General features: G+C 37.7%; 1 protein-coding gene across 1 annotated transcript in view; it reads left to right on the top strand.

The window, feature by feature from the left end:
- Positions 1-18807, top strand: part of LOC115922967 — a 31021-nt gene extending 12214 nt beyond the window's left edge. Inside the window, exons 12-21 of the mRNA XM_030982821.1 lie at positions 1737-3092; positions 3683-3788; positions 4345-4469; positions 6933-7151; positions 8321-8413; positions 12700-12943; positions 13768-13912; positions 15071-15231; positions 15671-15727; positions 16468-18807. Coding sequence (XP_030838681.1) covers positions 1737-3092; positions 3683-3788; positions 4345-4469; positions 6933-7151; positions 8321-8413; positions 12700-12943; positions 13768-13912; positions 15071-15231; positions 15671-15727; positions 16468-16621 — 2660 coding nt within the window. The 3' untranslated portion in view covers positions 16622-18807. The remainder of the gene's footprint in view (positions 1-1736; positions 3093-3682; positions 3789-4344; positions 4470-6932; positions 7152-8320; positions 8414-12699; positions 12944-13767; positions 13913-15070; positions 15232-15670; positions 15728-16467) is intronic.
- Positions 18808-27901: the final 9094 nt, after the last annotated feature.

The following is a 27901-nucleotide window of genomic DNA, read 5'->3' as shown; positions in this document are numbered from 1 at the left end:
GTAACGACTCAGCCAACCGCTGAATAAGCGGGGGGGGGGGGGGGGGGGGGATAAGAGGGCACTTTTTTGGGGGGGGGGTCAAGAAATTTTTTAATTTTCTCCGTTGGGGGGGGGGGGGGGCACGTACCTGTTTTTCAGTACATTTTGGGGGAATTTAGGGCTGATTTTAACATATTTTTTGGCCGGTGGGGGGGGGGGGTATGTGCCCCCTGTGCCCCCCCCCCTGGATCCGCCACTGCCATACTTTCTATTGATGTGCCAAAATTCATTCCCCTACCATTAATGGTTTTTAATTGAGGCAGACTTGAAAACACACAAAAAAGCTTAAGGGTGCTTTAAAATATGAAGTTTTAAGAGTTAAGAGCCTTTTTCAAATGCCATTAAAAATTAATTTAAATGGATTTGATGGTCCAAACTTACAGAAATGATTAAGCTATATACATACCCCAGATATGCCGAAATTCAGCCCCACTTCATAGACACTCTTAAATCAAGCCATGTTTCAAAACCCATGAAAACTTGTTCCGGCGACGCAAAAATAGCCATTCGTCACACGCATCAAAATGGGCTTCATTTAATTATTTGAAAAATTCCACAAAAAAAAATATTTGTCTAAAGAACCTAGAAAAAAATAGGCATGTAGAAATCCATACAGAGAACAGATTTCTTGAAAAGAAAGGTGATTCATCAATTTATTACAAAATTATGTCACCTTGAAAATGGCTAATTGTCAGTTACAGCCTAATTACGCAAAATTTGACCATTTCGTCTCTTATGTAAGTGGCCGTATTTTCAAAAGTACTTATTCAAATTTGACAAATGAGGTATCAAAACTCCTCTTTCCATGTGCTCTAAAATGAAATTGGCAGGGGAAATGAAATGTAGATACTTTCAAACTTTAGCTGTGATACCTACTGGAATTAGTAATATGTCACGTATGTCCTATATGTGAAATTTAAATATTAGCAGCGTCCTAATATTCAAATTATGCAAGGAAACCCGTTTACCTTTATGGATTCACTGTCAGACTCTATTGAGTGACTGAATGACTTTTTTTTTCCTTTGGTAATGTTAGATACAGAAAATGAGCTGAAAATGATACATGAGCATTTGTGTACATCAATAACCCACTTCGTGTGATGGCCAAAATTAAACTAATTGAATCTTTGCGCAGCATAAACGTATGACCATTCGGTACAATGGTCTGAAAATCAGACTATTACTAAATGGACTGCAATCACTAAAGTCGATTCAACAACTAATGGACGTTATTTTCCCACTTAAAGATATATTCAAGCCCTTTCGTTTTGATAAATTAGTATTATCTTTCAAATGCTGTTGGAATTTAAGTTTAAGTTTTTTTGGCCCGCAGATGGGAAATAGTACTTTTAATTTGCACGAAATGCAAATCTCTTGATAGCACCTCTGGGGTTAATTTAACTGTAATTTTCATGTGGCTTTGAAATACTGAAAGAAGCCAGTTGGCTTAATAGAAGACAAGTAATTCATGGATGATCTTTATTCCCTGGCTGACAACGTATAGTTAAGGACAACAGTAATATTTGTTTAATGTAAGAATTTTGGACATCTGTAGTGGTGCATGCTTATTGAAATATAACCGTCCTAACATATTGTTAGTTTTGATTGAATATAGGTGTATTGAAGTGGTGATTATGTCATGCAAATGAAAAATAAAAACAGTTTATAATGTTTTTACCATCTTTAATTTTCTATAGATGTCTCTCAGTCTGTAACACTTACTCCATCACAAGAACAAGGCAAGGATCAGGGCCATGAGGCAGGACAGCAAGACAGAAAAGAAAGCGGATCGTCGAGTGGTAAAAAGAAGAAGAAAAAGAAGACCAAGAGATCCAAGAGACACCATGATCCTCAGCTATCGACAGAAGACACTGATGTTCCGTATGAAGAGGGCAGAGATGCTAGACAACTTGCCAAGGAGGAGCTGAGGAAGGAGAGTAGTACCTCTGATACACCTGTCTACGAGAGTGAGTACACCACGGAGAAGAGGGTTCCAGGTCTTTGCAGGACACCCGAGACCAGCTGTACTGATTCACCTGCAGGAAAGGCATCATTGGTTGTCATGACAAAAGGACAGACAACTCCCCTTGGACACCATGATCATGTGATGGATGGAGGGACACAGGGGATTGAGAAGGACAGTCATGATCAGCAGGTTAGCTGTGGGTCAGAGAGTGCAAGGAGCAATAGCCCTAATTCTACCAGCGGTGTGTCTTCGGCTAGGAGTTTAACATTTGTGCCTCAGAAGAGCCTCAGCGACACTCCTAGACCTGGTCTTGACACTCTCAACAAGCTGCAAGGAGAATCCAAAATCCCCAGCTCTCAGCGAATGAACAGTCAAAAAGGAAATGACAAACCCTTAGCAGTTGAAACGGCGAAAGATCACAGCAATAAGACAGCTATGCACATTGCTTCTTCTGCTGAAAATGACCATCTCACAGACTTAACGGATCAGTTCTTTACATGCGCTGAAGATGCAAGTGAGGCAGACAGCACGGATAGAGAAGTCGCCAAACCAAAGACCGACGGTCAACCGCAATCGTCCCCTGCCATCTCCAAGGTGGATGTTATCGGTCAGAAGTATGTACCGCAGAGGACTCTGCGAGATGGAGAGCAGATCCAGTTTGCCATGTCTCACGTTGTTTCTCCACTAGATTTCTACATCCATCTCATCACACCAGAGGCCCAGAAGATGGACTACCTGCTTGATGAACTCAACTCGGTCTACTCGGGCATAGAGAGAGTGGGTGTTTACAGACCGCCCATCTCGTGGCTGTCAATCAGAGCCGTCTGCTGTGGAAAGTTTGGCGAGGATAACAGGTGGTACAGAGGTGTGGTGAAGGACATCAAGGGTGTGAGGGGAGTAGACGATGGAAGACATGTCCTGGTCAAGTATGTAGACTTTGGTAACGAGGAATGGATTCCAGAAAGCATGTTATATCCTCTAGAGAATTACTTCTGTAGCCTTGCTCCACTAGCTTTCAAGTGTGGACTGGCAAGGATTCACCCTCCAATGACAGATGAAACGGAAAAGACCAGCAAAGACTACAAAGGTAATGGTTCATGATTTAATTCAAGATTCTAATTTTATTGTCCATAATAATACAGAAATTTGTTTCCCATTGGTGTTTATACATACAATACAAACATAGGCACAAACACGATTTTGCCTGCTGAGAGCCGAAAGGGTATTAAAGACCCCACTGCCCTACTTATAGCTACTTGTGCCCTCTATATAGCAAACAATGCCTCATCAGTGACCGCTGGTCCCCCATGATCCCCTTTTCCTTATGTTAATTAAGAGCTGATTTGATGAGATAACCACCTGTCAGTGACCACGCTGGGTGGTCTAATCCCTCCTGTCCAAACTAGTGCAGACAGGCTTTAAGTTAAATGTAAAACAAGAATGAGTTAACACCATTCCATTTTTCAGCAGACAGTACATAACAAGAACATTATTCTGAGTCACAACATACATCCATTCGTACATGAATACTAAAATACTGCATTTTCCTCCAAGCAAAAAGAGGAAGAGAAGAGAAGATAACATATCTTCAGTCTATTGTGTCTACATGTAACTGTCTACCATGACTATCATGATGCCAGGTGTATCTGATGATTTGGGGATGATTTGATTGTACAGGTACATCGGCTGAGTGGTCAGAGGAGTGCAAACTCTCCCTGGTTGGAATGAGTGAGTTTGAGAAGCTGCTTACTGGACAGGTGATTCATGTGGGAGGAAAACAGAAGTAAGTTATCAAACTGGCCTGAAGTTCTTTATTGATATTATTTTTTTTTTAATGGAAAGTACTCATATTTGTAAATTTATGATGATGATGATGATGAAAGAGACAGTGACAACAATTGCAACAACAATGATGATAAGATAACAACTAGACTATGTAAATCAGTAGAAGTTATCAAATATTTGGTCCCCTCCCCCCCCCTCCTATTCTTGAATGAAATCCATGGTTGCCTGAAAGTGCAACCAGTGTTGATGTGGGAGAGAGTTTTATTCTGGGGTTTGCATAGTCCTTTCCACAGGTGGTAACTTGAAAACTGTTGAGTACTTTATGTTAAATCAGATTGTCAGTTTTGTTTCAGTGTTTATATTGTTGTATTCGGTGCCATATGAATAAAATGTTTTATTGTTATTTCTTTGTTTTATGATCATGAAAGCAAAGAAACTCTCTGTATGTACTATGTACCCCCTGAATAGCAATTACACAAGCTTCAAATTTCTTTAGAAATTATGAATTTTATTGATGTGATAACCAATGGTTCACTGTTTGATATTCTGTATAGGGAATGTACATGGCTTGAAGTGAGAGACAACACAGAGGGAGAAGGGGTGTGTCTAAACCAAAGACTTGTTGATCAAGGATTGGCTTCTTCATCTTACTACAAGAAGCAACCCCTTCAGGAACAGGGTAAGTTCTTTTGACTGAGGGTGCGTTTATCATCTTTTGCCTTTCAGAAACAGCATTTCTATACATACATATCGAACCCCACTATACGAACGTGATTTGCGGGATGCCACGTTATTTCAAAATAAAGGCCTTGTCTCTGCTCAACTACTTTGCACCCTTGACCTGGGAAGCAGACAGTTGCTTGGAGGTCAACTAGGGCACATGACGTTTGAAAACAGGCTTGCTTTTATCACCATGCAAATTTGCCTAAAACACGTTTGAAAACGCTGATTCTAGGCCAGAAAAGGGATGATACGCACCCTAAACAATGAGCATCATGTGTCTGCTATTGATTTGCCGAGGATGACGGTGCTTCAAGAATGACTGATGCATGCTTTCCAAAATTACTTTTGAATGTAGGAATGGAAGTAAGAAGATCTTGGCCCGTTGCACAAAACTTACCATTGATGGTAACTTTGCCATCAATGGTAAATGGTAACTACCATGGAAACATTGATTTTTATTGGCTGTTGAGCCCTGTTACCATGGTAGTTGCCATTGATGGTAAGTTGTATGCAAAAGGTCCTTGTACCTGTCACAGTTCTTGCCTGCACAGCTAATAAAATATTATTTTGAATTTGTTTGTTATCTGACACCCACACTTATCCTCTGTGGATACAGTACCTTCACAGAATATGAAAAGAGCAAACACATGTAACCCAGCCTCTAGAGGTAATCCAAGTTTGCTTGTGATATTCCATTATCTACCAATATAGCTTGTCGATAAGTAGCTTGAAATACACATGGAGAATGTATGCTTGTATAAAATATAAAAATTAAATTGATGTTAAAGGTACTATGTCCCATTTGCAGGCCAAACAAATGAAAAAGTTAAATTCCAACAGTATTTGAAAGATAATATTAATTTAGAACTTCCCTTTAAAAAAAGGGGGGCTTGAAAATGTCTTTAAGTGGGAAAATTAAGACTATTAGTTGTCAAATCGCCTTAAGTGCTACCCAGTTGGTAAGTAATAGTCTGATTTTCAGACCATTGTACCAAATGGTTCTATGTTTTGTGCTGCACAAAGATTCAATCAGTTTAGTTTTGGCCATTACAAGAAGTGGGATATTGATGTAGAGTTGTAGACAAATGCTCATGTACCCTTTACAGCTCATTTTATGTATGTTATTACCAAAGAAGAAAAAAGCCAGTCAGTCACGCAATAGTGTCTGACAGTGAAGTCTAGCAAGTAAACTGATTTCCTTGCATAATTTGAATATTAGGACACTGCTAACGTTTAAATTTCACAGATGGGACATGCATTACATATTCATAATTACTGTAAAGCTCTACAGAATTTGATGTTGGCTGCAAAAGGGACATAGTATCTTTTTCATTTGACAAATTTAAGCATGTCACTGAAAAAGAAGTGTTGCAAGTTATCACTAACTCTACTTCAAAGACGTGTAATTTGGACCCAATCCCAACTCACCTGCTAAAGAAATGTGTTCATGAACTTACACCTATCATAACTTTTGTTTTTAATGAGTTATTTAATAGTGGTTGTTTTCCTGAAAAATTCAAACTTGCAAATATTGTACCAATTCTCAAAGGCTTGAAATGTGATTCTGATGTACTTAATAATTACCGCCCTATTGCAAACTTGAAGTTCTTTGCTAAGACATTAGAAAGAATGGCAGCTTTACAGCTGCAACGGTACTTAAATGATCATGATAATTTCACTATGGACAATTTTGTTTCACAGAAATGCAGATCAGCATCTTTTGCACTTCACAAAATTGGGAAAATTCGCAATCTGATAGATAAACACACTACTGAACGCTTGATTCATGCTTTTGTGGCATGTCATCTTGATTTTTGTAATAGCCTCCTTTCTTGGATTTCAGCTCGTCAAGTGCAGAAGATGCAGGTTGTGCAGAACTCAGCAGCTCGTCTTATTTATTGTATTAGGAAACATGAATCTGTATCTCTTATTTTAAGAGACTTACACTGGCTACCCATTCACTCTCGCATTTTATTCAAAATATTGTTGTTAGCTTATGAATGTTTTTATGATTTTGCGCCTCCTTATTTGATAGAGCTGTTAACATTGTACACACCTTCTAGAAATCTTCGTTCTAATAAGAAAAAATTGTTTGTTATTCCACCAGTGATGACCAGGTCATATGGTGAATGCAGCTTCGCTCACACTGCCTCAACTTCATGGAACAATCTCCCGGAACATCTAAAAAACATTGACACCATTGTTAAGTTTAAGATTGCTTGAAAGACGCACTTATTTAACATTTAATTCATCCATTTTGTCTGTTACCCAGTACGTCTTGTCTTTGTATTCTGTTGTGTTTTTCTCTAAAGCGCTTAGGGACATGTTTTAATACTATGTGTTATGCGCTATACAAGGACAGTTAATTATTATTTAAAGTCTGATAGATTAAGATGATTCTAATTGTCATGTATGCTAGATGCTATCCAGCATGAAGCATCCCCATCAGACTGCCCTGACCCTAAGGATGAGCCTGAAGGTGGACAAACGCCAGGGACCATGGACACCACCGAGGGTCCATCCAAGGAAGAGGAAGTGATCATCGATCATTGGAATCCCATGGTGCAACACTTCAGCTCGGAGACGAACAGCTATGGAGTAGACATGGATGATCCAGTAGTAGCTACCACTGGAATGAGTAAGGAACCCCTTTCTCCTCTGAGAATATTATCTTGTTTTATGTATTGGTAAACCCAGGCCTGATTATTATTTTTTTTTTCCCAATTTTTTTCTTCCCGATTTCTCCCAATTTTTTTTTCCCAGATTTTTTTTTTTTTTCTTCTTCTCGATTTTATCCTGATATTTCCCAGATTTTCTCTATTTTTCCCTATTTTTCCCTATTTTCTTACTCATAAGGGAGGAAATGTTGTTACGATAGATAAATTATGTTTTCCCCGAATCCTCTTTCTTTCTTTTTTACTCAAGGGGAGTTTGGTTGAGGGGGGGGGGGAAAAATTTTTTTTAGTGCTCATTATCACCCCTGTAAATCCCTCCTGGGCAAAATTCTGTGTTAGTGTTGACAGATTCACAAAACTTACTATTTGGCATACATTTTGCAAGATATGAATTAGTGTTAAATGAGCATGACTTTCATAATTACAAGTGATACCCACTGTATGCAGAAGTTTCAAGATCAGAAAATTGTGGATAAAAAAATTGCATCAGATGATTTTTTTTTTATATACATTTACTTTTTCTTTTCATGAATATAACTACCCAGTAGTTTTTTTAAAACTTTATTGTCTGGTATGTTCTTCGTAGTTGCCCAAAATATGCAATTTGAAAGTGATTCAGTCTGTTTCCATGTCAAATTTGCCCTTAAGCCCAGCAATATCAAAGTCCCTGAACTCCATACTGACTTTGTACAAAGATAACTGATTTCCACATACAAATTAATAGTATGTAAGTCTCTTTGTATATCGGTAGATCTGAAAAATAAATTTCTTGTCTTCATGATATAACTAGCATTATGAGCTCACATGCATAAAGTAAATAACTTTTCAGTCAGCATTTTGAAAACAGAATTGTAATCCGCTATTATTCATTTTGAAGCCACATCAAAACCACAGTGTTTGCCTTGGGAAAACAAGCATGTTAAGACCAGTTGAAAGTGGTACCAGGACCTGTTTCATAAAACTTATATAACTGTTGCAAGCTACTGAAATCATGGCATCTGATTGGCTGAGAGCAGAATTTGTCATAGAAATTTGGCTTTTGTTATTGATAAAAAGTTTCATGTAACAGATCCCAGTACCATCTTTATCTAGCATATTTTGAATACTTTTATTCTCAAATTGTCAATTACAGAATCAACTATTGAAGGGAGAGTGTGCAAATATTATGCAGCGGGTAGACGTTGCTATAAAGGAGTGACCTGTCCCTTTGAGCACCCAAGGCGTGGTAAGACAAGTTTGGAACTCCAGAGATGCATGAGATAACCAATAACATGCTATACACGCTTTGGGTTTTGAAGTTTTTAAAATGCATGCATATATTTCTTATTATTAACCGTGTCAGACATCTAAACAGTGGTTTTACAAAATCATATTACACTTGTTGTAATCCTAAAAGAGCTAATCAGTCAATATAAGACCATGTTACCCTCTCATGAAAAAGCCCATGGACTTTACGTGTTAAAAAAAACAATAAATATAGTCTCTTATTGACCGCACCGATTTTGTAATTTTTATTGTGCATCTATTACGCATTTGAGAACATGCGCACTTTGCGCGCACTCTATTGTGACGTATTAATCACACCAAATTAGGCACACTGTTTGCAGTGTATCAAAAATTTAGTCAAGCACTGGATGCACAGTGCTGGTTTGACAAATATTTTTCAGTTCTTTGGGATTGTCATGGTTGATTTATGTATTTGCTCTAGATGTCTGATTTGGATAACAATAAAAATATTGACTGGCTTAACTTTCGGGAGATATATTGCCTTCACAAGACCCATATTGCCCTTGTCTTTGACTCCGGGCAATATGAGCCTAGTTTGGGCGATATATGTGGTATCTCCCTCAAGGCTAGTCAATATTATATAAATATGCTTTACTTTGGGTTTTGAAGTTTTCAAGTGCATGCCCATGTGTTCTCTGCTCTTTGCCTCCACTTTTGCTTGCACCTATTGACTAACGTTTATCTTTATTTTCAAATGCATGCATATATTTCTTATCATTTCGACTTCCACTATTATATCCCTGAGTAGTTGAAGTTAAATGTGAGATAATTTCACCAAATATTAAAGACCATAAAGCACAAGGCATGTGTCTGTATTAGTGGACTACATGTGTGAAAATTATAATTGAGGAAAAAAAATGTTGAGATTTTTTGCTTTGAGTCTAGGTATGTAATAGAGTGAAGTCAAAGAATTTGACACTCTTTTCAGTCACTTCAAGATATTCCCTAAAGATAAGTTTCTTATCTCCTGCTCAAACAGGTTTCATAATATGTGATATTTGATAAGTGTTTTGTAGATGAATTCCGTTGGCTTAAATCATAATAGCAAGGGTAGTGAAATGGGAAGGTTGTTTAAATGGAATGTTCCTGTGGGGATGCTGAAAATCTAATTTGGTTTTAAAAAAAAAGGGGGGGGGGGGTCTCTGTAATCCTTTTATACTTACTTTGTTCTTTGTAGAATCTTAGACTAACAATTCTGTTTAGTGAGTAACAGTTATTTCATGGAATTACATTCAAAAATCTTTTAATCGAATGCTACATCTAACTTTTCTTTATGCAGCTAGCACATTTGAAGACATTGACCAGCAATCCCCTCCCATCCTGCATGATTGGAATCACTGTACCCAAGACCCTCCCCATGTATTAATGCCCCCTCCTAGGCCCTGGCTACACCATTCTCCACCCTACCAGCACCAATCCCCTCCACCCTTCCCCGGGTCCCCTCCCTCTCACCACTATTCCCCTCCCTCCTATGACCATCCCTCTCCCTATTCTCCTCCCTCCTACCAGCAGTCCCCTCCCTCCCATCATTTCCCCCCTGTCTCCCATTATCTGCCCCCTCTCAGTCATAGGCTTACACGTAGGTCCCTGGACCCCAAACACCTTGATCACGGTGTCCAACCTTTCATGTCTCCCCCTGACACAAGTGCTTACCTTTTACCTTGTCCACCTGTCTTTCCAAGGGCCCCATCACCCCAAGGGTACCATTCCCAGACCACATTATCCTGGCTAAACTCATTAAAAGGTCACCTCCCTTACAAAGATGATCTACCCGTGTTTCAGTTTGCTAGGGAGAAACCTGAACATGTTGGGGGCAAGTGGTTTCTGATGCCTTCCAATAATAATAATAATAACAGTTTCCCACCTATGCTTTTACCTAGAAAGCATGTCTTTCCATCTCATTTACAAGGGGGTCATTTCCGTTCTGGCCCATCATACCATCTTTTCTAGAGAAAGCTAAGATAAGATATTAGAAAAACATTTTTTTCTTTTTCATTTTGTCCTTTAATTTTCAAAAACTGCAACATTATATAAATGGGTGAATTGAAGTTTGGTCTACAACCATTTTGTCTACTACCCAATTAGTCTAGGTATTCCCTTATTGTCTCCACCCAGCCCGTCTACTATCAACATGGTCTAATAATCTTTTGGTCTTCTTACCATTTGGTTTAACAGCCATTTATGGTAATAGTAATTGTAACTGGGTCTAATTTCCATATGGTCTAATCTCTAATTAGTCTACTACCTATTTGGTCTATTGTTCATTAAGTCTAATGACCAGTTAGTCTTATTCCTAGTTTGTCTAATGCCCATTTTGTCTACCATCCATAAGGTCTAACAATCATTTGATGTTATTAATATTTGTGATTAAATGATTATTATACAATATGGATGGTAGACAAAGTGGGCACTAGACCAAATGGGTATTAGACTTATTGGAGATTAGACCAATCTCTATTAGCCTACATGGTCATTAGACCAAATGATAAGTAGACCAGATTATTATGAGACCATGTGGATAGTAGACTGGTTGGGTGTAGACCATATGGGGATAGACATACTGCTTGTAGGCCAAACAGCATTAAACCTATACACATATTATAGGATACCAAGGACATATGGTAAAAAAATTGTTTGCAGGAACATGAATTTTTGTTTTAATGATTCAAATTTAATTGTGGCACAAAGTTTATTTACAAATTTCATAAATATTCTACTTTTAGCCTTGGCAAGACCTGGGGGGGGGGGGGGGGGCTCCTCAAAACTGTCGTAGATGCCAGCAGGGTAGCAAGACTCTCCTGATACTCTAATGGGTTCATTTTAGCTGTTTTGAGTGCCAACAAGGGTAGACCCCCTCCCCCCCCCCCCCCACAACAAAAAACTCCTCTAAAGGGGTCTCTCACAGCCAAATGAGTTTGAACCCCCCCCCCCCCCCCAAACATCTCCTCTTCAAACCTTCTCCCCCTACACTGCCTCTCTCATTGGTGCCAGCAGGATGGCAAGACTCCTCCTACCACAACTCCCCTCCTAGGTTACCCTCTCAGGGTAGAAATACCCCCTCCCCCTACACCTCCCTTGCCTGGGTAGTAAGACTTCCCTAATGCAACTCCTCTCCTATGTTAACTGTCCTGGGTGCCAGCAGGGTAGCAAGACCTCCCCCCTACACCACCCCTCTCCTAGGTGGTAGCAGAGTAGCAAGACCCCCTACATCACCCCCTCTCCTGGGTTCTATCAGGGTAGTAAGACTTCCCTAATACAACTCCTCTCCTATGTTAACTGTCCTGGGTGCCAGCAGGGTAGCAAGACCTCCCCCCCTACACCACCCCTCTCCTAGGTGGTAGCAGGGTAGCAAGATTCCCCCTCTCCACCACCCCTCTTCTGTGTTACTGTCCTGGGTGCCAGCAGGGTAGCAAGTTTGCAGTTTTGCTCCTAGTCTGGTATCCAGGTAATTGTTTTGTGTTGTGATTTGTCATGTTAACATTTCCTGCATGCTTTCTTTGCTTTGCTTTTTCTATTGCTGCATGTTTAGGGAAGGGGGTAAATTGATTTTGCTTACTGGTAGTTTCTTGATATTTTTTTCTTCTTGAATCGACAAAGGTGAATGCACCCATTAGACATATTAGTATTGTCTTGCTTTGGTTGTGTGATTGAATGTGTTGGAAAATTCATAATGGGATGTTCAGAAAACACCATTTGTTTTTACCTTATACATGTAGCTGTGTCTCCTTAAGTTTTATAAGTGGAACCTGGTCAAAAGAGAAGTTTACATTACATTTATTAATATTTCCTTGCATTCTTACAAATATGTTTTGAGCAAAAATTACCAAGAAATTAATTCAAATTGAGTATGGTTTTTGACTATTGTCTTAAAGGCATCGTTTAACAATGTTTCCAGTTTTACAAATCTGAGATGCATGGCCCCTCTAAACAGAATTGCGCTTCAAAGTGCCTCAAAAAAAGTAAAAATCTATGAGTGACCGATTTTTACCATACTCATTTCCCCCAATAGACTGTAGTGTTGTAAAAAACATTGGGAAAACGTTTTTTGAAATTTCAATTTCCAATCATTCCAGTCATGGGATTCCTGACTGACCTAAATGTTTATAATTATGATTGCAGCATGAGCTAAATCCAGGATTTTGTTTAGAATCTGAGGCAAAGATACCCAATCCCTTGACTATGAAATCATAACTATGAAATAAGTGAAATTTGATCTCGTTACAGGTCAAGAGCTTCGAGAGCAGACCGAAGTGTTCTGGTGCAATACATCCGTCAGCTTACCCAAGGCAGGTCACTGGGTAGCCTTAGAGGTCACTGCTGTACATACATCAATCCATTTCTGGGTTCAGCTCCCATTTGGTCCTAAACCTATAGACCAGGCCCAGAGAGAATGGACCGGTTTGAACCAGGTACCTGAAGAGAGGAAGGAAGATGGAGAAACACTTACAGCTCTTCAAGAGTCTATCAAGTATGTCATGAATGTAGTAGGTTGACAGTCAAGAGGGAAAACACACTTGGAAGAAAAGTATACAAATGATGCATGTGCATGAGTTCATTATATGATCTATCCGCACTCGATAGATACACACAGCATCAACAAGGGCGGATAGATCGTATAATGAACGAATGGAAACATGCATCATTTGTTTTAAACGAAACCCCTAGATCCTTGTTATTTGATGTAAAAAGAATTCATTCAAGATTGTTTCGTGACAGTCTATGGCTGACAAATAATAGGCTCATGCTCAGTATTACGCACTCAAACCTCTACACGCAGTTCTGCGCTCTGAAAACGAGTTCAATAGTACTGGAAAATATTGCACTCCTTTTCATGAAAACGAGTGCAATAGGCTCAGTAAATGAATCACACGTGACCGCGCATGACCAATCATTTGATTAGGATCTGGGAGTGAGTTGTATAATAAAAAATGATATTCAAAATGGTTATCTTTAATGAACGTATTGTTGGTGAATTGAAATGTGTGTAGAGGAATTGCCAGTTACTAGTAGTTTCATCATTGGGTATGCGTTGATTTTGGTATAACATGACATTTCCATAAACTCTAGCTCAAGTTTCCTCAGGCTAAGCATGTAACAGGTAAATTTGTTTAGAATTTCTATTTGCCAAGATTGAATCCTATTTTCCAAGTATTTTATAAAGAAACGATGCTTTGTGTCTTAACACATTTAGAAATGTTTTATTCTTTTTAGCTAAGAATATTCTCTGTGGTGACAAAGTCTTTCAAGAGTATTCCCTGTAATGGTTAAATTCATTTGATTTATCCCTGACAGTGCTATCTACCAGAAGTCTTATACACGTCGTGAGGACCTCTCTCTACTGGCGTTAGGAGAGATAGTATGTGCTCAGTTCAGTAAGGATGAGAGCTGGTACAGAGCAAGGGTTGTTGATGTGGATGCAGAAGCCAATACAGTACAGGTAAGAAGAAGATATCGTTTCGGCATAGGTTGACAGTCTGGATGGAGGTTGACTTTGTTATTGTTGCAGCCAATATAATGGAAGTTTCCTTTATTCGATTCATTTCAATTCAAATGAACATTTATTTTCTTCCATTCAATTTGACAACATATTTGACATCTGTTCAAACAATACAATTTATACGTAGGAACATAAATAGAACTTGTATGACAAGGAAGAAGGCGCGAATGCCGATAAGCAAAGCTTGTAATGGGTACGCCCGAATACACTAATACATAATATACTTCTAATAAGAAGAAAGGAAGGAAGGGATTGGCAAGGAGAAGAAGAGGATAGATGAATTGTAAGCCTGAACATACTGATACAGCATTTAAGTAGATGGATTTAAAAGAGGGATAGATGTAGAACAAAATTATGTATTACATTTTTTTAGGCAGAAAGTTGGATTCCACCACCTAATACCTTTTTCTTATGTTATGCCCTTTCCTTTTCCTTCCTCATTGAGTCCTTCATTTCTCATGGTTTCCTCTGTTCCTCGTACAGTTAAACTTGCTTTAGTGGCCACCTGTCTAAGACCACCGTCTAGAAGGACCAAATTTTTGTTTCCCTTGAAAATGGTTTCTCATTGAAACATGTATTTAAGGAACCTGTCTTCAAAGACCACTTTCTGTGTTTCCCTTGGACGATCGCTGTAGACAGGTTTGACTGTACTTGTATTTCATCGGTCTCTCCCCTGCAATCTACATCAACCTCGCCTGCCAATCCCTTTCCATAAAAACGTACGAGAACATCGGTGATAAAATATGTCAGCTTGCAATCCCCACTCATCTCTTTCCAACCTCAGAGGCCCAATGGTCTGAACACACTTTATCCTTTTGATTTGCAGGTATTCTACGTGGACTATGGTAACTGTGAATGGTTGGTCTGAACACACTCTCCTGTTTTGATTTGCAGGTATTCTATGTGGACTATGGTAACTGTGAATGGTTGGTCTGAACACACTCTCCTGTTTTGATTTGCAGGTATTCTATGTGGACTATGGTAACTGTGAATGGTTGGTCTGAACACACTCTCCTGTTTTGATTTGCAGGTATTCTATGTGGACTATGGTAACTGTGAATGGTTGGTCTGAACACACTCTCCTGTTTTGATTTGCAGGTATTCTATGTGGACTATGGTAACTGCGAATGGTTGGTCAGATCTAAAGTACGTCCTGCCATGCCTCAGTTTCTTCACCTCCCGTTCCAAGCTGTAGAATGCTTCTTGGGAGGAATAGAACTCATCAAACCGACTTCACTCAAGAATCAAGATCTTGACAGGTGACTTTCCCGCATTCTCAAAACATACTTTGCAACCAAAATGTGTATCATAATCCTTATTATTACTAGTAAAATAATGAGGAAAATCACAATCAATTAAAGCATTCAGCTCCATGTCATGAAATTCATTCAAATTAAAGCCTTTTTGTCATCCTATTTAAACAAACAAATGAAAATTTCTCTTTACATTCACTTAATGAAGATGTTGCTGCTTGTAAACTTGTTTTCTTATTTTTATGCTAAATACATTAAACAGTACCTTTGGATTTATGAATAGAAGAAGTATCTTGTCATATCAGCTAACTTTGGGAGTAACACCAATATGAATGCACTATAAAATCTCTTTATTTTTCTCTAAGGTTTTTGTAGAATCAATTATGTTGTATTTGTTAAACCATTGAAATAATCATTTATCTTTCCTTTTTTCCTATTTTTGCAGAAAATTATTTGAAGAGTTGACAATGGACAAGATTCTTGTTGGTCATGTGGTTTCAAGGTAAGACTTATTCCTCCTCCCCTTCCCTCCATCTCCATTAAAGGGATCATTTAACAATGTTAAATCTGAGATACACGGTCCTACATGTTACCAATGTCTGTGATATGGTGTAATATTGAAGCCCTAAAAATATCGCGCTTCAAAATGATCAAGAAGTGCCTCAAAAAAGTAAAAATCTTTGAGTGACCAGTTTTACCATACTCGTTTTCCCCAATAGACTGTAGTGTTATGAAAACCGTTCAGCGAACATTTTTCAAAATTTGTAATTCCGATCATTAATATTTTGATAATCAGACAGGCGATCGGCTTGTAAAAGTCATGGAGTTCCTGACTGACCTAAAGGTTTATAATTATCATTGCAGCATGAGCTAAATCAAGAATTATTTCTAAAGGATCTAAGACAAAGTTACCGGATCCCTTTAATCAATCAATATATAATGTGGATATGTAAATATTTTGCCCAAAATATATTCTCCCAAAGAGTATTTTCTTTTAAAACATTTTCAGTTCATTTATATCATTTTTCTTAGTTTGTTTTGAAAGAAACATACTGTCTGCCTCCTACCACGATACATTTTGAACAAGTCATTACATTACTTTGTAGGCTATTTGCTGTTGAGTTCAAAAGAAAAAAAATAATGAGTCTTTTGAAGATGTAGATTATAGTCCTTGAGTTCCTTTCACAGTATAAAGGCATTGTTTGCATAAACTATAACATTATTGTATTTTTTCCCCCCTAGTGATGGAGATATCCTCCATGTGGAACTCTACGACACGATCAGCGCCAAACACGTCAACATCGGAGATGCTCTTGTGAATGCTGGCTTTGCAAGGCACACCAAGACTCCCCAGACAGCAGAGAGACGCACTCCTAGGCAAGACACGACGGGATAGTAAACCAATGCCCTGCTGTTTTACTTCTAACATTCATCCATTTGGCTATCAACTTGGTCTTTCTGTGTTGAGGAATGGAGTTGGGTTTTATTCCTTGAACAATAAGTCATCTTTACTCCTTTTTATGTTCCCCAAATCAGTGTGGAATCAACTCTGTGTTCACATTACATGGTCCATACCCTGTGTCCGGATTTACAGGTTTGCAGGGTAGGCCAGTGCAATTTCTTATTATTTTTTATATTTTTTTTTATTTAAACAAAAACTAATGCATTCTTCAAATTTGTCTGTAAGTTAACCTCATGTCCATGCTGGTTGGACAATAATTGAACATATTTGCCAATAGAAAAAATTACATCACACAAATGACATCTAGTTTTTAACATATCCGTCTGTTTTGAGGCAGGGCTTTAACTCATATCATTTCACACAGAGGTGGTGCCCCTTTGAATCCAGACAGACTATAGGTTAAAAAAAAAAAAAAAATTATTAGAAATAATCTGCGAGAGAGATCGTGAAAAGGCTGAATTGACCATAGCTTCCTGTAAGTCAACTGAAGATTACTGGGGTTAAGTATCATATTACCGATGATAGAATAGTTCTGTACGTAGACAAGATTTCATTCTCGGTCTTGATGATAAATATATGCTGTACATGTATATCAGTGAGGTAAACTTTAGATTTATGTTTTACATTACACTTTCATTCCCTGTAAGTGAGCTTCAAAGCCAAATGCTGTTATTTCCCATTCTCTTGCCCAAGCCTTGTGTACACAACAAATATAAATAACACTAGTGTAGCATATGTACTCTGCAACCAGCTATATAAGTATTTTTTGTTTAGGATCGGTAGAACCTGTCCAAAATCATAGCAGAGATTTTATACCTATGGAAAATGCTAACACCCTGAGGTACTAAAGTTGTAAATGTAGCCTTTTATAATATTCTTTTGTAGCTTGGATAACTCCTGGAAACGGATTGGATACCTGAGCTTTTAGAAACCCTGTAAAGATAGTTAGTTCAGAGATCTATTTTGTTTTATTAATATGTTTGAAATTTGCAAAAGTAAACTCGTCGCAGCTGAATTTTATTTGCCAAATGTAATGCATAATGTTTTCTTCAGTATTATAATTTTGTTATTGTTCTTTTGTTCAGTGAGCCATGCTGGTAGAAAGCATTTGTCAGTTGCTTTCAGAGATTTGTGTTCTTGTAAATAAATAGTTTTGATGTTTGTTATTAGACATGAATCTTCTCATGCCACTAGAGTACTTGCCTATAACTAAGAATATGAGGCTGAAAGAAACGAGTTGACAATCACTGCCGAAAAGTTGTCGTCCATGTTGTATCTTAAGAAGCAAAAGGTACTGGTAATCAAATGTTGGTTTTATCATCACAAGAATTTGTTTAGTGTAAATAGCTGATAATTAGTTGGATATTTTGTTTTGTCTGTTTGTTTTTGTTACGTTGGATTATTCCACTATTCCTCTTGAATTGTCAGGTGCTTATTTAATACACCTGGATCAAGAGGTAAATAAGCTTGATTATGCAATAAGTACTCACCAAGATTAGGTCTTCTGAACTCAACCAATCACAATGAACCGCTTTAAAGATCGGATTGTTCAAAGTACAGAGCAAATCAACTTCAGAAAAAACAGGTGTGGGACATTCAGAAATTAAATATTTTTGAAGATAATTATGAGCAAGGGCATGTAAGGAATCACCATTACAGTGTACTGTGATTCTCTAATTATATCATTCAAATGATATAACATTTTGTGTACGGTACATGAATATTTTTTTAACGTAATGCTATGTATTGGGATACATATTTGTTTCTTTTAATTTGAATTCATGTAAAATTTGACATGATGCACTGCCTTCCTGAAGTACAATAAGTTTACTGTTTGGAAGTACACCTTCAGTATATTGTAGAAATGTGATTGGTATTGAGAGCTTTCAATATCACTATGTCTATGAAATGGACATATTGGTCTGTATGATACAATTTTCTTTTTTTCCTTATTACAGTTCAAACAGTTATGCTGTCCATGCTCAGTATGATTTTGTTAGCATCATGCACATAAAATCACCGTATGAAATATCAGTGTTTGGAAAAAATGATTGGCATGATGTTGTCCAGGGCCCCCGTCTATAAAGAGTTGATATCAATCGCAAATCAATCGCAACTATGTACATTATGCTATAGTCACATTACCCAAAAGTAGCCTGCTCGGCGGCCGAGCGGCGAGTTTTTAACCAATTCTGCCCGGCGGCGGCCGCCCAGGCACCGCTCGTTTTAGGGCATCGCTCGGTCGCCGCTGAAGTTTTAGCGCGGAGTTAAAATTTGGGCGGCGCCTGCTCACTTAGCCTCGCCGCCCAAAATACGCTCGGTGCCTGGGCGGTCGCCGCCCGGCACCGACCTAATTGCTGGGCGATGCCTAAATTCCAGCAGCGACCGAGCAGGCTACTGATCGGTCGGTCGCCGCTCAGATTTGTGACCATAGCTTAAGAGATAGGGGACTGCATGCCTGCGATTGATTGGAGGACTCACAATTGATTTGTATCAATCCTAACCCTTTATAAGACAGGGCCCAGTAGTGGCTAATGATTGTGATTTTTTGTTCCTCAAATAGGTATTGAAAGTCTATGGTCTCAACTCAAAACAGTTTATTATTGTTTCAATTGTCTTTGGAAGTTTAGGTGTATCAAGAAATACTCATTTTAACCAACAACTTTGACCAATACTTTGTATTACCTATAAAGTAGCATATTGCTTTTCATTTACATGTTGTATGTGAAATATGCCTTGGATATGCATTAGGTATGGTATGCCAGCTGTCTTCCTGAAGTTTTAAGACCTTATATAAATGTGTAAGTAAACATTAAGAAATGTTAATTTGTTTAAAATGTCAAATGAAAAGTTGATCTTATTCATTGTTGTTGTTGTTTTTCTAGTAATTGTTCATCATGAAAACAATGATCTTTCACATGTACTCCATTTTTTTTTATATCTTTGTTCAAAAGAAGAAAACAAGCCAAAGTGGTGCTCTTTATTAAATAAATATTTTGTTTAGTTTCTAATGAAGTGTCATAAATGTTGTACTTTCGTTGTTCACAACAGTAGGCATTACATTGATTTAGATGTGAGAAAGTAAAGTGAGATAGGAAACAGTTGGCCTACAGCTTGTCGTGTGTGTTAGTGGATGAGTACACAAGATACTTGTGCAATCATAATAACCAAGCAATGTAGATGATTGTTAGGAATGGGAGAAGGTGTGGCGGACGGGACATACCGGATAGTCTCGACATGTGGGAAAGGATGAGGTGTATTGATGGGTACTGGGGACTGTGAGGGAGGAGAGGAGAGATGGTAGGGAGAGAAAGAGAGAGCGAAAGAGGAGAGATGTTGGGTAGAGGGGAATGATGAGGGGTTTTGATTGGTGGATGGGAAAGAAGGGTAAGGAGGGAGATAGGGGTAGGGAGGAGGAGAGAGAGAGATGATGTCTAATACCGGAGCTAGAGGGGAAAGGATAATGGGTATTGATTGGTGGATGGGGGAATAGGGAGGGGGAGAGGAGAGGTAAACAGAGAGTGAGAGAGAGAGTGTGTGGTGGGGGTGTGTGTGTGTGTGTGTGTGTGTGTGTGTGTGTGTGTGAGGGAGGAGAAGGGAGAGAGAGACAGAGAGGTGAATCTCTACACTGTAAAAAAGAATTTGTTCATTGGTAATTTTTACGTATTTTTTCCATGTAGAATTTACTTGAAAACATTAGTTTTGCCACTTACGCACTAAATTTAAGTCTTGCTAACTCAAACTTTCAATTTAGTAGAACATACGGGGAATATTTAAATAAAATCAAATACATAAGAACTTTAAGTAATTTCAGCTTGTATTAATTTAGTAATTTTAACTCAAAATCAGAAATTATACGTATTACTCAAACAATTTATGTTGATTATTCTTATCTTTTTAAAGTAAGGACCGATGCAGTGCGTAATAGAAATATTTACATAATTTATGAATATTCATTAAGACCAAATTAAACTCTTTTTTAAATAAAACAATTCTTTTTTGTGGTTGAATGAAAATTTAAGGACTTTAAAACATTTACTAATTCATTTAACATGGCTAAGCAAAGACAAGACAATTTTTAATTGTTACCCAGTTCAAAACAAATCAAAACTTGATATTTCAGGAAATTGTCAACCAATTTTCCTTTTAATGCTACGATCAAGTATATATAAAATTTGGAGCCTTTCAATATGTGTCGAATTGAAGCGTATGTAATAGTTTGTGATGGTGGTAGATATATATATACGGTTAAATCTTAAATAGAAGTAGTGTTAGTGATTAATCTTAAATAGAAGTGGTGAATGATTAGTGGATGTTACTTCTTAGATTAGATGGGTACCAAATCGTGCAATATGTAAACCTATCATAGCTTTTTTTTAATTATCTAAAATGATTACAATACTTAAATTATTTACGTTAATGTAACTCGATTTAACTGAGTAAAACTTTATTCAGCAAAATAAGTAAATTCTACTTAAGATGCCGTAGGTAATATTTACTTAATAAAAATAAGGCAATTCTTTTCCTCAATTTTATTGAGTTATTTCGACTATTATTTTTTTACAGTGTGAAATGTTCCTATCGATAGAAACTGCTATATAAGATGAGGACTAGAGGCAAAAACATTTTTTGGAATGCACACACAGGCATAGAAAATGTTTTGGGCCTTAAGAATCACCTCTGACTGGATGATTTCTAGGTAAATGGGGGGGGGGGGGGATATACTACAAAATATGTAAGACTAAGACCCCATTCTCACTCACTTTGCTGGACCGATATACACTAGACCTATCCACTGGACCGCTCCAGAGGTACGGTTTGTTTATGTTCACACTCGTTGAAATTTTTGCCCTGATGAAACAAGTTATTCCATGATAGCACGGGTCACTTTCGCGCGCAATCAAGATGAGTCTTGTTTTGTTTTGTTTCCATCACCAAATTAGTATTCATTTCCCCTTCTCATTTTTTATTTTTACTATTTTATCGTGACCCTCTCTTTTTATCTTTTCTTATGTTATTCTTTTATTTCCCTTCTTTCATCTCTTATTGTATTTTTTATTTTTGTATCATTCTATCATTTTCTTTTTCTGTCTTTCCTTATGTTAGTCTTTGTTTTTCCTCTTTTACTTTTTATGTTATTCTTTGTTTTATTATTCTATCTTTTTTTTTTTTTAAATCCTCATGTTATTTTTTGTTTTCCTTCTATCATTTTCTCTATCTGTTTTTCTTATGTTATTCTTTGTTTTTTCCATCCGGATCATCTTCTCTGCTATCTTTCCATTATCTATTCCTTACCATTTTCTTTTTCTTTCTTTCCTTATGTAATTCTTCTTTTTTTCCTTCTATCATCTCTTATGTTATTGTTTGTTGTAACCATTTTATCATTTTTTTCTTCTTTTTATCTCCTTTCTACAACCTTTACTTATGTTATTCTTTGTTTCTTCCTTCTATAAACCTATCCTTATGTTATCACTTGTTTCTTTCTTCTATATCCTTCTTTTACGTTATTCTTTGTTTCTTCCTTCTATCACCTTTTCTTGTGTTCTATGTTTCCTCCTTCTATAACCTTCTTTTATGTTATCTTTTGTTTCCTTTTTTTATTACCTCTCCTTATGTTATCACCTGTTTCTTCCTTATAGCACCTTTTCCTATGTTATTTTCGTTTCTTCCTTCTATGACCTTTTCTTATGTAATTCTTTGTTTTTATCCCAAAAAATTATCTTCCTATCTTTCATTATGCTATCTTTTGTTTATTCCTTTCATCACCTTCTCTTATGTTAATTTTTTTTTAATCATTCCATCATTTTCTCATTCTGTCTTTCCTTTTATTATTCTCTGTTTCTATTCTTGCTCTCTTTCATTACTTTACCTCCAAAAAACACTCACATCCGGTTGTGGATCGGTCTAGGGCCCAAGCAATTTTGCTCCCGTCATAAAAATGTCTTGCTTTTCAGCAATGGACTCCTTCTTGTATTTGTATGACAAAGGTCTGCAGTTTTCTTACTTAAAGTAATAATGGACCTATCCATAACTTCAGTTGCAAAACTTCGTTCAAACAAGCACTGGCGTACTGATGGGGGACGGATTGGGGCAGTTGACCCCCAAATAAAACAAAAACTTGGATTATTTCGAATTCGATACCAGGGATTTACAAATATTGCTGTAATTATATGATTTTCCGTGTTTTTTTTCTTATGGCGGCACTCCCAGTGGGGGGGGGGGGGGGGGGCACTATGCCATTTAGATTGAACAAGTGCCCCTTTTCTTTTAAAATAACTGTCTTTTCCCCTTATGATAAGTGCCTACGTTTCCTTCCTCCATAACATGCATTTCTTTAATATTTCCCAGAGCTCGCTTACTACGCTCGCTTGCATAATTATGTTACTTAGAACTTTTCATTCTTTCTTCATTAGATTGTGCTGAATACTCATCAGGGTTTGTTTTTCTCTTCTTTATAGTATGTAATTTTTCTCACTGAGACCTCACAAATCTTTAAATTTTTGCTCACTCGCTTCGCTCGCTAGAAAATTAATATTCAGACCATCACACCCAACTGCAAAGTATGTTGCTTAAATAAGCAGTATCTTGTACCACATAAAGAAAGAAACAAATAGTTATATCAATCCCTGGTAGTGTAATCACAATCATGACGATGTAGGGGTATATACAGATGTCTAAAAATGGTGTATGTTTTTGTAATGTTTCCCTTTGTAGGTACCTCCCCCCCCCCCTTTTTTTTGCCCCCGCCCCTATTATGAAAGACGCTGCGCCGCCACTGCATTATTTGGTGGTGATGCGGATTTTGTTCTGACCCCAAAAAAGTTTTTGCTCATTACGCCACTGCAAACAAGGCCATACTCGAACATGTACACGTATTTTTAAATTAGTGAGGAATAAACTGCATTAGGCCTATACTACTATCAGTTTCAATCGATGAAAACATAACAATATTATCCACCAGTATTTTGGAAGGAGCTGAAATGATTTCCACACTGGGGATGTCTGCCTCCCCCTGGTTACCAATTACATGTCGTCATACCTGGCGAGAAACATACATGATGTGCCAATTATCAAGCAGACTCGCTTGCGATGTAGGAATTCAAAACCACTCGTAGTGATAACGACTTGGGGAACGCCCCGATAAAATGTCAAAGGTCGTGGTCCCGACTGCTCCCACTCTGCGATAATGCATCATTGAGGTAGATATACAGAAGCTCAAGGTCTGTACATTTACGGTCGACATGAACAAACTTTTTTTCAAATCCTTTAGATATCGAAAACCCATATAACACGAGCTAAAATAAAGCTGATATTTTGTAATATATAAATGAGATATATTGTAACAAATCAGGGTTTTAGTATTGGACGAAGGTTAAGTTGTACGAGCATGCGCTATAGCAATATGGTGCATCGTTGATTTAGCAATTACCAAACTGAAGGAAAATGAGCATAAATTACATATTTTGATCATGTTGGTGCAATTATCATGTTTCTTTTGGGGATATTACTTGTATAGTAGTGATCTAATCAGGAATAAGGAGTTATACTGAAGATTATATGTGAAGATTTTATGGGATTAGCAGAAATATTGTGTTGAAGTGTTGTTTTACTAACGAGGACATAATTGTTCTTTTACACGTTTATGTACAGGGAAATTGTTATGTTGGTCAGGGTTGTGCATCTAGGGCTTTCCACTGCACTGTATCCGATACAGGCCAGCCTCACCGAGGCTGGCCTGATAGTTGGCCTGATAGGTGGCCTGGCCTAAGCCTCTAAGCTAAGTCTCACATAGTTTGCACTGTACTTGTACTGAGTTTACCCGATTGTTGAATGGATCGCAATAAAGACTTTCAACCTACACATCATGATTGGTTTGATTTCTTGGAGCAGTGAAACCAAGGGACGAGAACCTGTGACAAGTGTTGACAAGGGAAATTGATTGTTCGAAGGATGCTCAATTGATTGATGCTGCGAACGAGACGTTTAGGTGACCGATTGTAGTCGATGGACGAATGATTGTTGAGATACGTGTGAGCAGTTAATAACTCCAGCCATTAAGCTACGGGCATATATTTTGTCCAAACGGACGGAGAGCGCCTGGCCAGATACGGGGCATCCTGACAAAATATTCCGTGTCAAGCCAAGGTGGCGAACCGTGTCCGTCACAATATATTGGTCCTCGGTCTGTACGTAAACTGTTTACCCGAATAACTAGTATTTGGTCATCGAGAAATATTTAAACCTGATACTGATAGGATATGATGTTTAAAGATGCAAAGGAACGAGAAAGAATTCAATTCAATTCGTTTTATTAAACCATTTAAAATATTTTTAAAAAACAGTATACAAATCATGCGTGTATAAACATTATTGATACAGTGTAAATGGTCAGGGTGCTCCTATATAAAAGCCAAGGCTTGATTAATGGGCCCCAATACATAAAGAAATATACACTGAACAAACATGAGATACAAACAAACTTAGGGAAATAGGAAAAGGCGAAATAAGAAAACGTAGAGAGGAGAGATGAATGTTATATACATTCCACTGCCGATCAAATAAAAAATATACCATCTTGGAAATTGTGTCCTCTTTCTAAGAAGTCTGCAGACTCGGATAAAAATAGTCTAAGCCGTGTAAATCGGATTCACAAAATAATTATTCAATGTGCATGCTATATTCCGATTACTAATAGTGGATTTAGTTGTTTTATTGCCTGTTTGTATTTGTGAACGGTCACTTCTAAGCATCTTATCATGGAAGAACAGTTGTCTTTAAAATAGGCTGTACGCCATATTTTTGAAATCTAGAAATAAATATAAAACAAACAAACAAAACATAAACAATACAAATTCTCTTTAAATTCCATAATCGGACACGTTTTCACAAGTAGGCGAGATGCTTTGCATTCCTTGCACATTGTTAATGTCTAAACAGGAAGAGACAGGGTAACAACTTTACAACAAAAGTATTGGTCTCGTGAAGGAATACGACACCTTATTTTTCAAGAGTTGAATTATGTCTCTGTGCCCTAGTTGTTTCATATTCTACCTGAGCTGAGTTCTAGAAGCTATTTGAAATCAAGTCTCAGCCATCCATCTCGTCACACTTTCCATCATTCAGACGGTATGGGGGTGGGGTTTAGGGTTGCCAAGCTCTGGAATGCGGCGAGTTCACCGGATTTTACTACTCAGGTCGCGGCTGTTTCGGTTACCATGGTAACGATCCGTCGGCACTTGTCGAGGATTTTGTGACGATGCTTGCAGAGGGTGTAATAATTGAGTGTGTGTGTGCGTGCGTGTGCGTGTGTGTGTGTGTGTGTGTGTGTCTTGTACCGTGTATGGGTAGAGGTCTAGAGGAACATGGGTTTAGTGTTCGCCAGCCATCTTTTATAATTATGTTGTTATGTTTTGCTCTTGTAATTTCTGCGATCAAATTCGTTCCAGAGGAGGTCAGCATATTGTCCCAATCATCAGTATATCTATTTCATCATTGTCATCATCATCACTAGCATCATCATTATAATAATAATTATCATTATTATCATCAACATCATTATCATCATCATCATCATCGTCGTCGTCGTCGTCGTCGTCGTCGCCATCATATTCATTATCATCATCATCATTATTATCATTAACATCATAATCATCATCATCATCATCGTCGTCATCGTCGTCATCATCATCATTATCAACATCGTCATCATTATCGATTTAACCCCAAAAAACAAGTAGAATACCGTTTGCTGACCATGTGCATTATAGTTGGCGCATACGAGTACCATGAACTTAAAACTTATATGCGTTTACATACATTTTTTCTCCTGATAATGTACTTAAAAGGTCTATACAAATATTCATCACGATTACGAAAGAGGTAGAGAACTTGCACTTCTGTCATATATAGTTTCAATGAACATTCAAGATTCGGATTGATTTTAACATCACTTTGTTGATCATACTTGTACAAAAGTTACCCCGGACATAATTTATGACAAAGTTACTGGCGATTGCTGGGCATTATGAAGTTTAAAAAGAAAGAAACAATGTGGGTTTCTTGATGAAATCATACATTCTAAAATTATCTTGTTCGTAGACTGAATCGGTTGCATTCCAGATGTCCAAAGCGGCATTTACAGGAGTAAATCTGGAAATAGCCTGCCGCACCCCGGTCACCTTGAACCGAGGAGGTCATGACCCCGATTCGTGCGTCATAAAAATACCTGATCCGATCCCACCACACACCAGACGCAGACGACATCTGTCACCTTACTGAGGTCATGGGAGGTCAATTAAGGTCAGGTCATCAGCTCTTAACTCTTAACATGTTAACTACCTCGTCTGTCATTAGGTCAGTATTTATATTGGTCTTATAAATTGCAGGTTGAAATCGAGTATTGGGGTTTGTCGACGCGATACAGTATGTTGGATTTTAAAAGTAAGGCCAAGTTTCGGAGTTAATGTTCGACAGAAGGCTGTTGCGATGGAGCGCTGTCGATTTGGGAACAGAAGTGCGATTATTTTCTTTTAATACCGGTATCATTTATATTGGAATTGTGACGATGATTACGATGATCCCCATCATCAACTTATGATAATATATTTTCTAAAGATTATCTGCGCGTTTTACATCCGATCCTCCCCTTAAATTCCTCCTCCTCCTCACCTTCCTCGTCATCATCATCACCACCATCACCACCACCATCATCACCTTCATCATCATCACATTAATCGTCGTCACCATCACCAGTTAGAACATAATAATTCAAAATCCCAAATCAAAACACATTCAATCCTCGGAATCATATTCCTCGCCCCCCTTTAGTTTTTCTCTTATAATAAATTACAAGAACCATCATCGAAAAATATGCTGCTAATAAAATTATGCCCTCAGAAAGTTCAAATTAGAGAATGGTTTGCATTATCGAAATATTTTCATGTCTATTCTAGCTATTCCCTCATATTCAGGTAATGACCGACTGCAAATCAAAATGCTCAAGAGAAGAAATAAATACTTGATCGGAAGAAACAAATTCTGTTCGCCACCCCAGGGCAAGCTCCTGAGGGAAATTGACATATTCCAAAAGGCCATAATTATTACCGGTTTCGAAAGTGAATATCAAATCCGTCACATATTCGGTGTTCGTTGGAAATTTGTATTTCGCTGCGGACTATAGTCTTGCATATAATGTAGGAGAGAGAGGGGAGTCTC

Source organism: Strongylocentrotus purpuratus, unplaced genomic scaffold, assembly GCF_000002235.5.
Source record: "Strongylocentrotus purpuratus isolate Spur 01 unplaced genomic scaffold, Spur_5.0 spur5_contig_827, whole genome shotgun sequence".
In the NCBI taxonomy this organism is placed as follows: Eukaryota; Metazoa; Echinodermata; class Echinoidea; order Camarodonta; family Strongylocentrotidae; genus Strongylocentrotus; species Strongylocentrotus purpuratus.
Note: the sequence above shows the minus strand (reverse complement) of the source record. Positions and strands in the feature narration are given on the sequence as shown.